We start from the raw sequence: 13,159 nt of genomic DNA, 5'->3' as shown, positions 1-13,159 counted from the left end.
TTTTCAAAGTATTCGTGTGGTTTCCGAAAAATTAAATTGATTTTCAGGCCCGGTTCAATTTATTTTGAGTATTTAGTTTGGTTCCATAATATTTTCTCCATTTACTCAATATTAATCAAATATGAACAGTTAATGATTTTTTTTTGATTTTAGGATAATTAATTTCTATAATAGTTACATACATATACATACATTTATAATCTATTAATAATTAGTGTTCCATTTTATTTCATCAAAATATTTAGTGTTCTCTAATCGAACATTCCGGATAATCAGTTTTTGGGCTTGGCCCAATTCGAAAATTTGGGCTCAAATTGAGACTGTGTTACATTTGCAGCCCACGTGGCCAAAATTTGCGATTTTTGATTTAATAAAAATTCAAAAGTTTCGAAAATAAAAATTCGGGGTATTTCAAATCTCCCCCCTTAAGACAATTCGTCCTCGAATTGTAATCTACTAAGGGTAATAGGAATAGAGACATAGGTGATCGCAAATTATAATAAGAACTACTTCTCATATAAAAGTGTAATATTGTAGACAGAGCAAAGGGAGTTACGGTGTTATACCTGTCTTTCTAGCTCCAACCATCACGCTTCTTTTTCCACAGAAACCTCCTTTAATGATTTTAAGGGGACAATTTCACTTTAAATCTCCCATTCTATAACAATTTCTCTTTGACTAATTTAATCTATTCGACTTTCCGCTTAATCCATATCTTCTATCCCAAGTTCTCCAAGACCTTCTTCACGTTCTTCCTTTAACTTATTTCCCGAATTATTTAATGCACGCGCACTAACGAAAGCAGTAATCTTACAATGAAATAGGAATGCCATTTGAGGCAATTAATTCTAATTTCCTAAACGCAAATCTTATATCCCATAATATTCTTCTTACTTTATACTAAGGGTGTTTAATGTTTAATGCTTCCTAACCAAATTCAGTTCAATATAATCAGTGTCCTTGAATCTTTCAAACATTAAAGTCACGTCTGCATCGTTCTCTATTCTATAATTTTCAGAACATGTAATATCCACATTTCCATCTTTTATCTTGTGAACTTTGCATACGTTTTGTAAGAGAACAATGTAACTCATTCTGTCAGGTTGTGCATCATACAAATACACTGTATCCCCTTCATATATGACCCCAATAGTGTAACTTTCAGGCAAAGTCATCAAATTCAAGCTTTCCTACATTGTAATTTAACACATGTGTTACAAAAAAGGCATTACCTTTTGCAAAAACCCTAAATACATTATCATTACACACAAAAGAACTCATAACGATGCTTAAGAATTTCAATATACCAAAAATCATCATCATAAACATCCTCAATAATATTGATTTTCAAGTTTTTTTCAAGCAAAAACTGAAGTGGGTCTCAGTTAGTGGTATTTACCTCAAAACGAAGCTTCAAGATTGTGATTCCACGCAAACGAAGCACTACATGCTACGACCACTCATTTCGTTTTGTCGACAAACATCATTTTCTTCAAAAATTCTTCAACACTTGCATTGGAGATGAAGACTTTTTTTGCGTGAGAGAGTTGGGAGAATAGCAGTCTGACTTTTCGTTTCCCTCACTTGGAAGGTCATACTGGTCCACGTCAGCGAGGGAGGGGTGTTTTAGTATTTTAGTCTTCAATTAACGGCAAAAAACCAACTTTTCGGAAGGAAGAACCTTTTAATTAGACGGAGTTAAATGTCGGGGACTAGTTATTTATTACATTAAACGTCGGGGATTACTTAGATAATTATGTAAAACCTGAGGAACTAAATAATAATTTTCCCAAAAAAGTATAAGATTCTAAGCCTAAGACTATAATTTGGGCATGGATCTGTTTGTGGTATAGCATGGGATTGTTTTGTGCCAGTGATTGTAAGAGATTGGCTAATTGACGCCTTTTGTTGCTGAGTTTATAGAATATAAAACATCGGTCAATTGATTGAATAAAAGGTAACAGTAACATCGCCGGTTGGATATATGAGAAGAGTTTTCGAATTTGATTTTTACTAAATGCATCTGTAAGGAGAGACGAGAAGTCTTAATTGTGACTAAGTCCCGAGCTGGATTAGACGGTCCGTGATAATACGATCCAGATACTGGTGGTTTAAAAAAAAAAAAAAAAAGAAAAGGTAATAGTAAGGTGGATAAATTGAAGGTTTCTTGATGAGAAAATATGTGATATTGCCTTAGGTGGTGTCTCGATGGATAGTGGTTTCCCATCCTATAAATAATGCATGATATTTTAAGTTGAAGTTTCAAAAAATGAACCAACTACAGTTTATTGAGGAGTAATATTTAGTAGAAGAATGATTTTTAAATACTATATAGTGATCAATGAGACAGCTCAAACATAATGAAACTACTATATATTGATGTTATTTAGATAAAAATATTATAACCATATAATTTAAAAACATGCATCCAACTGAAGTTGCACTTCGGTTAGCAATTTTTTTTTTAAAAAATATGCATCCATCGAAAGAAGATAGTTTGATTTAATAATTACATAATCAAATTATTCCAATAATAAAAATTAAAAATCAATTCATGCAATATGATTATATTTATCGAAAAAAAAATGATTGAGAGCTCAATAATCTTAAAGAACAGATTCTTGATATTAAAAACAAGAAACAAATTCTTGATAGTAAATAATAATAATAATAATAATAATAATAGCAGTAGTAGTAGTAGTGTAGTATGATAGGATATCTTTCTAATTAGAATGAGATAAAAAATAATTTCTTTCTTCGAATTAAATTAAAATTTTTAGTAGAATTTAGATTAAAATAGGAAATTAATATAACTAATAAATATTTGATTCAAATAGGAAATTAACATCACCAAGCGAAATTCCTATTTAAAATTAAATTAAACTTCTAATTTGAAAATTAAAAATCTATAAATAATATATTAATTCATAAAATTTATATATATACTAATAATTTGCCGAAATGAAGAAAAGTCTTGCCGTTTTAATTCGGCTTTTTTTAGTAGAATATACTACTCCCTCTTATCCAAAATATGAGTTATTTAAGATTTTTACACAAAAATTAAAGACGCAATTAATTTTTCTAGATTATAATAAAACCAAGGGTAACTTGACTAAATTATTCTTTATCAAAAAACCAATAGTTACTTGTCAGATTATTTATTGTATCTAATGTAAATAAGGGTAACAAAAATTAAGGACGCAATTAATTTTTCTAGATTATAATAAAACCAAGGGTAACTTGACTAAATTATTCTTTATCAAAAAACCAATAGTTACTTGTCAGATTATTTATTGTATCTAATGTAAATAAGGGTAACATTGAAAAAATATCATTTATTACCCCTTAAAATACTCAAAACAGACTTATATTTTAAGACGGAGAAAGTATGTTGGTATAATCTATATAATATATAAAAGCAGAGCAGTTTGCATTATACGAAAGCCAAATATAAGCCTCTAAAATTGCCACGTGTGAGGAGGAACAGTAGGGACCAACAAGTTTCATTAATTATTAAAAATTGAAAAACCAAAAATAGGAGCATTAGGACCAACAATTAAATTTTGACCAATAATTAATTATCACAATCGTTTTCTGTAAAATCAATCAAACTAAATCTTTTCATTTTCTACAGTATGGATTAACAGTGATATAAACTTACAGCTTTTTAATTTTTTTTATATTTTAACATTTCCCACTCAATTATATTTTAACTTAATTTCTTATTTCCATGACACAAAAATAAATTAAAAAAAATATTTCATTAATATACAAAAAAATATACGGGATATAATAATTTTTTAAAAAGGTAGAACATCCACACATTTAGGACATACTACGTTAAATAAGTAATATATTAATATTTCAAATAAATAAATAATCATTTATAATAAATCATAAATATAAAATAAAAATACTTAATTTATTATTTCAATGACACAAAAATAAATTAAAAAAACACTTCATTTTTATTGGTAATAAAAAAATTGATTGATTAGCATGACGTATGAAGTAGTCTCATATACCAAGAGTTAGGTTGCACGGATACGGCACACGAGATACGGGAACGTACAGACACGATAATTTTTAAAAAATAGGATATCTATATGCTTAGAATACACTACACTAAGTAAGTAATACATTAATATTTTAAATAATTAATTAATTATTTATAATAAATTATAAACATAAAATTATAAAAGAAACTTAATATATTATTTCAATGACATAAAAAATTTTAAAAAAACACTTCATTTTTATTGGTAATAAAAAAAATCATGGTTAATTAGCTTGGTGTATGGAGTAGTCTCATACACCAGAAGCCAGATTGCATGAACACGAAACACGATATACAAGAACGTATGAATATGATAATTTTTAAAAAGTAGGATATCCATATACTTAAGACACACTACACTAAATAAGTAATACTTCAAATAAATAAACAATTACTTATAATAAATTATAAACATAAAATAAAAAAAATTAATTTTTTATTTCAATGATAGAAAAATATATTTTTTTTAAAAATCATTTTTTTTGGTAATAAAAAAAATTTTTGTCGATTAGCTTGGTTTATAGAGTAATCTCAGATACCAGGAACTAGGTTGCACGAACATGGGAGACGGGACAAGGAAATGTACGATTCGGTATTTTTAAAAAGTAGGATATCTATATACTTATGACAAACTACACTAAATAAGTATTACATTAATATTTCAAATAAATAAATAACCATTTATAATAAATTATAAACATAAAATAAAAAAATTATTTTCTTATTTCAATGACACAAAAACAAATTAAAAAAACTTCATTTTATATTGTTAATAAAGCAAACCTCGGTTGATTAGCTTGGTGTATTGAGTAGTTTCATATACTATGAGTTAGGTTGCACGGACACAGGACACGAGATACAGGAACATACGGATATGACAATTTTTAAAAAAGTAGGACATCCACACACTTAGGACACACTACACTAAATAAGTATTACATTAATATTTTAAATAAATAAATAATCATTTATAATAAATCATAATAAAGTAAAAAAATACTTAATTTCTTATTTCAATGACACAAAAATAAATTTAAAAAAATTATTTTTTATTGGTAATAAGAAAAAAACCTTAGTTGATTAGTTTAATATATGAAGTAGTCTCATATATCAGGAGTTAGGTTACACATATACAAGACACGAGATACAAGAATATATGAGATACAATAATTTTTGAAAAGGTGGAATATCAACACGCTTAGGACAGACTAAAGTAGATAAGTAATACATTAATATTTCAAATAAATAAATAATCATTTATAATAAATTATAAACATATATAAAAAATTAATTTCCTATTCAATGACACAAAAATAAATTAAAAAAAAAACACTTCATTTTTTATTGTAATAAAAAAACCGTGGTCGATTACCTTAGTATATGGAGTAATCTCATATACCAAGAGTTAGGTCACATGAACACGGTAGACGAGATACATAAACGTATAGGATACGATAATTTTTCAAAAAGTAGGATATCTACTCACTTATGACACACTAAACTAAATAAGTAATACATTAATATTTTAAATAAATAAATAATCATTTATAATAAATCATAAATATAAAATAAAAAATACTTAATTTCTTATTTCAATATAATTAGTTAAATTCTCAAAATTATTATCACTATTGAAAAATACATTAATAGTGTGTATGCATTTTTTTGATATAGGTCATACCATGCATTTTTTTTGCTATTGCATACCTTATGCAAGGCTTCATAAGATCTTAAGAAGACATATTTTAACATTGCAACTTTTCAGCATATCTCAATAAGATATAAGTTATCATTTTATTATATAATTTTACTATTTTTGAATGATGTTATAAAAGATTATTTCATCTTTTAATATTGCTCTGCGCATCGAGCGAGTTCTAGCACTAATTTAATATTTAATATTAATATATTACTTATCTAACACTGTATATCTTAACTAAAAGTTGTTTATATTTTTATTGATTTAAATACATTATATACTAATTTTTTTGTAGAATATACTATGCCGGTATAATTTCTTAATTAAAAGTTGTTTAGTTGTTTTGAATATAATATGATAATATTTGTTTGGTAGAATATACTATTAGCTTTAAATTTCTTAATAGAATTTAAAATTCTTATTTATAATTAGATTCAAATTTTTAATTTCTATTTAAAAGTAGATTAAACTTTTTTAATAAAATTAAAAATTGTAAAATAATTAAAATCTTAAATGATATTTTTATCGATCAATAAATTTAACTAGGATTTTAGGAATCCCATGCCCTCCCATTCATATATCTTAATTTGTTAGAGTGATAGAATATGGAGGTTCTAGGTTTCATTCCACCACTTAACATTTTATTACCCAATTGGGTGACATGACCCGCACTTGCCAAGTAACAAAAATATGCACAACCTCCAATAATGACATAATTAAATAGGGCATATAATTGCAGTAAATGTATCATACTGTATCAGGAAATGTATCATACTGTTTGAAAATTGAGTTAGACACAATTTGTGCCATTTAGCATTCCACTTGGAAAAATCAAATAATAAACTTTCATTTTTGTAGACTAAGCTAAAAATATTAATGATTCTTAGGATTTTTAATCAAATAAAACAGTGGATATAATTATGTTTTTTAAGGAAAAATAATAAATTGATGCCTGAGTTGTAGTCAAATTAACACATGAATACATGTACTTTCAAAATCTAACTATGAGGTCCTTAAATTATAATTTATTAACACTTTCATCCTTCCATCTAAATAGATGAACCAAAGTGTTAACAGAAATCATAAGTGAATGACCCATGTGTTAACGGCAATCATAAGTTAGAGATCTTAGTGTTACTTTGACTATAATTAAGGGACCAATTTCTTAGTCAATTGCTAGCTAAAAAAGGTTATTTTGGATGGAAGGATCAACATGTTAATAGATAAGTTAGAGACTCCATAATCAGTTTTTAAAAATAGAGATCCTCATGTGTTAATTTTACTATATCTCAATGACCAATTTATTATTTTTTCTATTTTGAAAATTCAAGTTCATCTTCTCATTTCCTCTCCTTCATAAACTAAGGGTAAAAAGGTAATACTACATTTATTGCAATAAGGACATTAAGATCATCTTACTTGCAATGAATCAGGCTCATGATGACTCAAAATCATTTATTGATATAAAAAGTAGACATGTTTTCTTTAGGAAGTGCTAAGTAGGATTGCTTGAATTTAGTAATGCCATGTAAGAGTTAATAAGTTAGATTATGATACAAGGATTCCATATTCATTTAAAGTGGCTAATTTTCATTTGATATCTCTCAATTTATGGACAACACTTTATTGTCCTTCATCTTCAATTTGTTATTTAAAATTGTCTCAACTTAATTTTTATAAAACAAAACTCCTTTGATTATTTTTCAATCAAATACAAATAATTTGGCAGCCGAGAAATGCGTAAAAAAAAAAAAAAAGCGCCTTATCAGCATATTATCTCTCTTAAATTTTCTTTTACTTCTCTCTCCTCTCTCTCTCTTCTCTTTTCTCATGTCTCTCTCTCTCTCCATCTTTATCCCACCTAACTACCACCACATTCCTATCCAACGTGCCATCACTCTCCTCTCTCTCTCTCTCTCTCTCTCTCTCTCTCTCTCTCTCTCTCTCTCTCCCTACAAACGACTTTTAAATCAAAATCCCTTCTTATCCCTATTCTTTTTGTCCATTTTTCCCTCCTTTAATTCCTCTTCAAAATTACGCTTACCCACTGCCCTAATTACTTTTCGTCGTCTCTCTGAAACTCTAAACACTCTAAACCCGAGTTAAATGACTGTCGTTGATTACTTCTCATAATTTTGGTGTATTCATTGATCATATATTCATCATCGCTTACATGTTGGTGGGTCTCTATTGTTTGTTGGTGATTGTCTTTTTTTTTTTTTTTTTTTTCACATCTATCTTATGCTTATATTAGGATAAACGAGGGTCTCGCCTTTTTTTATGGTATCTCTATTTGTTGTTTCGATTATTGGATATGGTTTTATATATAGAGATGGATTGAGTTGCATGATGACTTTGATGTTAGTATTGGTGCGTAACAACTTTTGGCATGGCGGATGAATTAGTCCAAGGTGGTTTTATTAGGGCTACTAGAAGTTGCTTGAGAGGTATATGCAGGCTATTACTGGTGTATTGGATAAACTCACGCTTGATCTCTCTTTAACCTGTAATTTCTAATGATTTTCAGTCTGTTGCTGGTGTATTGGGGATTTTTCTTGCTCCTACAAAACCACTATTAGTAATATAAAAGCAATATTTTGTTCACCATCAATTGCAAGATATAGTGAAACCATTGATATTTAAGTTAAACAAAGAGCGACGAAACATTCTTTGGTGAAATTTTGGATGTGACACATGTATTAGTTGAGAACTGAGAAGAATCAAAAGGCAGGATAGTAGGCAAAGCTTACGTGACTAAGTTTTTATTTATTCAAGCCAAGTCAAATTTACGGATTTATTCATTACTAGAAAATAAGCAAAGGGAGTTTGGTGTTACATAAATAGAAATTAAAACGGTTTTAAGTGACAAATTAAAGATAAGGGACGATATAGTGATTACTCTCTAACTTGAGGAACAATGGATGAAAATAAGCCTACAAAATGATATTATTATCTCCATTTATTTATTGTTTTGTTTTAATAACTTATTTAATGAAATTAATTTGGCACTAAAGGATTAAAATAAATTGCTCAAAAGCTTTAAAAAGCATGTATATGCATCATCATTATCCTGATTGTTTTACTTTAATAATTTATTTAATGAAATTAATTTGTGATTAAATGGAAAAAGAAAACTACTTAATAAAATGTTAATTTCAAATAATATAAGAAATAATAAACATCTAACTTAATAAATGACTTAATTTAAGAAATAACAATCATCTATATTAATTCTCGGTTACTTTCGATTATTTTTCAATCTCATAATGAATTAATTACTAAATCAATCAATAATCATATTTATCTTTAATGGTATCCAGGAATATTTATTTGAACTTTAATTTCTGTAAAACATGTAATTATATATGTTATTGTAATACCTGAGTATGTCATTAACTTTTTCTTTTAACATTTGCATAAACTAAATTATTATATAAAATAATGTAAATATTTCAAACATATAAGGAAAAATCATGACAAAATAATTTAAGAATTTTTAATACCAAAGTAAATTTATTTTCTCAAAGATGTACTGTGATTAGACATTTAATATAATACATGATATTTTCTTTTAAAAGAAAAGTAGTATGAACATATTATTTTTTAATAAATATATATAATAATGAGACATTTGAAAGTTTTTATATTTTATTTTGTAAATTTATTTAAATATTTGATTCCATTTTTATTATAATTTAAAATGTTTTATTTAGGAGAGAGATTAAAAAAAAGAAAAAACTATATTTTTTATAAAATATTTTCAAATATAATATATATATAATTAAGTCTTTCAAAATTTTTAAATTTTTACTTTTAAAATTTTTTAAATAAAATAAACATATGTGTGTAAGATGATGAACAGTTGAAATTTTAATTTTAAAAATATATGTAATATTTTATTCTTATATTTATGTATCTATATATTAAAACATATTTATTAGGTGATATTGTAGTTATAATGAATTTTAGATAAACGACGATATAAATTAAGCTGAACTATGTGTATATATACACACTTTTTTTTATTAATTAATCGTTATATTCACATTAATCTTACATGAAATTTTATTCTAATATTATAAAATTTTAAATAATATAAGATAAAAATTATAATCGATATTTAATATTAAAAATAAAAATGAGTATAAATAATAAGTAAAAAATGACATAAAAAATTGAACGAGTACCAATAACGAGTATAATCAATATGCAACGCACGCCATAAAAAGACTAGTGTAACTAAAAAAATTAATAATGAATAAAGATTGAAAAATATTATATTATTGTTTAATAACTTAACTAGTGAAATTAATTTGTGACTAAATGGAAGAAAAAAAAGGCAGCTCAACTCAATAAATACCACTTTTAAATAATATAAAAATGATAATCATTCAATTAAAAAAAATAATGCGAATATTATAGAAAATTCATTCCGATGATAATTTTTTTTTTTTTTTTTACTTTTTCTTCAAGTTTGTAAACAAGTTCGGTAAAAAAAACCAAGTAACATGTAATCATTTTTTTTTTATAAGTTTTAAATGAATACTTTCATATATTTTAATTTTTTTTGAATAAAGATATTGTATATATATTCATAGCATAAAAAACATAGGACATCATGAATCAAAGTTGGAGGGACATGACCCCACTCCAATAAATCAGAGATAGAACTAGCAGCACTTACTATCACGTGGATATACCGATTCGCTGATTTCTTAGCAAAAAGCATAGCTAAAGAACTGAACTAATTTCGAAGAGTTCTAACATCATAAATTAAAGCATCAAAATACAAAATATTGGATTAGGAATGCTTAAGAGCATGTAAAACCATCGACCAGTCTCCCTCCACCTCTCGTTGGACATTCTCCCACAATCCTTAACCCAATTGAGAGCTTCCCGTATTCCCATCAATTCTGCCATTGCTATAAATGCCACATCCTCTATAACATAATAGCCACCTCTTAACTATCTTCCTTGCTTGTCCTATAATAATCACTCTAGGTCTGCACATTTGTTCCTTCCATTCTATGTCGCATCAAAGTTTAATTTGACAATACCCACAACAGGAGCAATCCACTTAACTGAACATAGACTCCTAAATATACTTCCCAAGTTATAGTAGTAGGCACGCGAACTATCTTTCCTTTAAACAACTGATAGCATGTTGCAACATAATCCCAATTAGGATTCGTTTATTATGCCAAATTAACTGGTTTTGACTCCACCATAATTCTCACATAATAGTAAAAGAAATATCAATCTTGTCCTTTGGAACATTAGACAAAACCAAAACAGTCTACATCATTGACATCACTCCACCATCCTATAGGAGATTATATCCATGTTTGCTGGGCAACGGGGCAAAGCATAACACATGTAAAATTGTTTCTTCTTCGCTATCACATGTTGGGCACATAATATCAACATCAACGTGCCTAGCCTTGAAAGATGTTAGCACAAGGAGGCAACCCGAGACAGTTCTCCATATAAAATTTTGATTTTTCCTAGTATATCACTATGCTAAATAGCTTTCCAAATTGTACCGTCGAGTAATCTCTAGAATTCTTTTTCCTTATAGAAAACTTGGTAGCTACTGCTAACTGTATAATTAACCTTTGGATCCCACAACCAAAACCAAGTATTATCCCTTTCTACCGAACCCAATTGGATTTGCTTTACTAAACCAGCTTCAGCTTATGTGAATAACACACTACAAAAAAATCTCCAAATTGCGACCATTTTTGCGACCGACTCAAATCGGTCGCAATTTTACGACCGATTTGCGACTTATGGACAAATAGTCGGTAATTGTAGCGCTAAAAATCCCCACGAGTTTCTTTTTCAGTTTGCGACGGATTTGCGACCGATTTTGCGACCGATGTGTTACTACGTGTTATTCAGTCGCAACATTGCGCGCTTCAAAATTAGAAATAATTTCTGCGACCGATTTGCGACCGATTATTTGCAACCGAAAGTTTGAGTCGCAAATCGGTCGCAATTTTATTGCGAAGTAAAACGACGTCGCAGAGTTAAAATTTGCGACCGATATTAATGAAAGTTGTGACCGACCTGTCGGTCGCAAATATTAGGGCTTTAAACGCCAGACGCCCTCCTTCTTCTTTTTTCTTCTTTCTTTCTTCTCCTCCTCCTCTCCTCTCCTCCATTCGCAGCGCCGCTCCAACCCTTCCTGACGCTGCTCTAGCTTGCCTGACGCCGCTAGCTCCGCTTCGTTGTAACTCCGGTCACTCCATTGCTGTTTGGACACAATTAAGTTGAGGTAAGTTTTGCGATTTTTTTTTTCGAATTTTTTTTTTGCAATTTTATGTGTTTTTATTATAATAATTTTTGGTTAGTTTTGTGTTGCGATTACGAATTAGGTACTGTTATTATTATTATTAATTATTAATTATTATTGTTATTATTATTATTAAAATATAATATTGTTACTGTTATTATTATTATTATTATTATTATTATTATTATTATTATTATTATAAAAAGAATTGGAGAAATCTCCATTTCAGTAGTAGCCATGCTTGAAACTGTAGTTGCAGAAACATAAGTGAAGAACAAATTCAAATTTCTTGGAAAAAATTATTTTTTTGCAGAAATGAGGTGCTTTTTTTGCATTAGTTCATCCCGTAAAGATACTAAGATCGACGTTGAAAATGGCCTTCGATCTACCTCACGCCATTCTTCTGATTCTTCTGGTTTGTCTCTGTTTCTCAATCTGGTTTGTTCTTATCACAGTAGATTTTATACTGTTGAATTTCTTTTTCTTTTAGTTTATTTAGTTTATTTTGGTGAATGCTTGTTGATGTTTTGTTAAACAACATGTGGAATTGTAGGTAGCGGGAAGAGAAAGCCTTACTCTATTGGTAATTCGACATTTTTGAATATAATTCCAGTTCCAGGTCAGTATTTTTTTTAGTTTAAAAATAATAAAGAAATATCATATACTTTGGTGCAGATAATGGCAATAAGGCTGCGGACACCAGTGGAGCTCGCAGTTTCACTTTTCGAGAGCTTGCATCGGCCACCAGCAATTTTAGAGAGATAAATTTGGTCGGAGAAGGAGGTTTTGAGAGGGTCTATAAAGGCCGTCTAGAATGAGGGGAGGCAAGTGAATCGAATTATACAATTTGGCCTTCTTATGTTAGGAAAAAGATATGTATGGTTTAGTTTGTTTCACAGTTCTAATAATTGCTTCTTTTTCTTTGATGATCAGATTGTTGCAGTGAAACAACTTAATCATGATGGTGTTCAAGGGTTTCAGGAATTTATTGTTGAGGTTCTGATGTTGAGCCTGTTACATCATCCCAATCTTGTCACCTTGATTGGCTATTGCACTGCTGGTGATCAAAGACTATTGGTTTATGAGTACATGCCAATTAATGGGTAGT

General features: G+C 28.2%; 1 protein-coding gene across 1 annotated transcript; it reads left to right on the top strand.

Moving 5' to 3' along the window:
* Positions 1–11,917: 11,917 nt before the first annotated feature.
* LOC119371550 (putative serine/threonine-protein kinase PBL21) lies at positions 11,918–12,869 on the top strand. The gene is made up of 4 exons (XM_089726428.1): positions 11,918–12,033; positions 12,365–12,466; positions 12,605–12,634; positions 12,727–12,869. Exons 2-4 carry the CDS (start codon positions 12,367–12,369, stop codon positions 12,867–12,869), a joined length of 273 nt encoding a protein of 90 aa, XP_089582554.1. The 5' UTR covers positions 11,918–12,033; positions 12,365–12,366.
* Positions 12,870–13,159: the final 290 nt, after the last annotated feature.

This window comes from Jatropha curcas, chromosome 9 (assembly GCF_041381405.1).
Source record: "Jatropha curcas cultivar XTBG-Jc1 chromosome 9, XTBG_Jcur_1.0, whole genome shotgun sequence".
Lineage (NCBI taxonomy): Eukaryota > Viridiplantae > Streptophyta > Magnoliopsida > Malpighiales > Euphorbiaceae > Jatropha > Jatropha curcas.
This window is presented reverse-complemented; position numbering and strand designations above follow the sequence as displayed.

Coding starts and splice junctions, on each gene's coding strand:
- LOC119371550 (XM_089726428.1), top strand. CDS start 12,367: ATGAGGTGCTTTTTTTGCATTAGTTCATCCCGTAAAGATACTAAGATC. Junction 12,467..12,604: donor CCATTCTTCTGATTCTTCTG/GTTTGTCTCTGT, acceptor GTGGAATTGTAG/GTAGCGGGAAGAGAAAGCCT. Junction 12,635..12,726: donor GAGAAAGCCTTACTCTATTG/GTAATTCGACAT, acceptor ACTTTGGTGCAG/ATAATGGCAATAAGGCTGCG.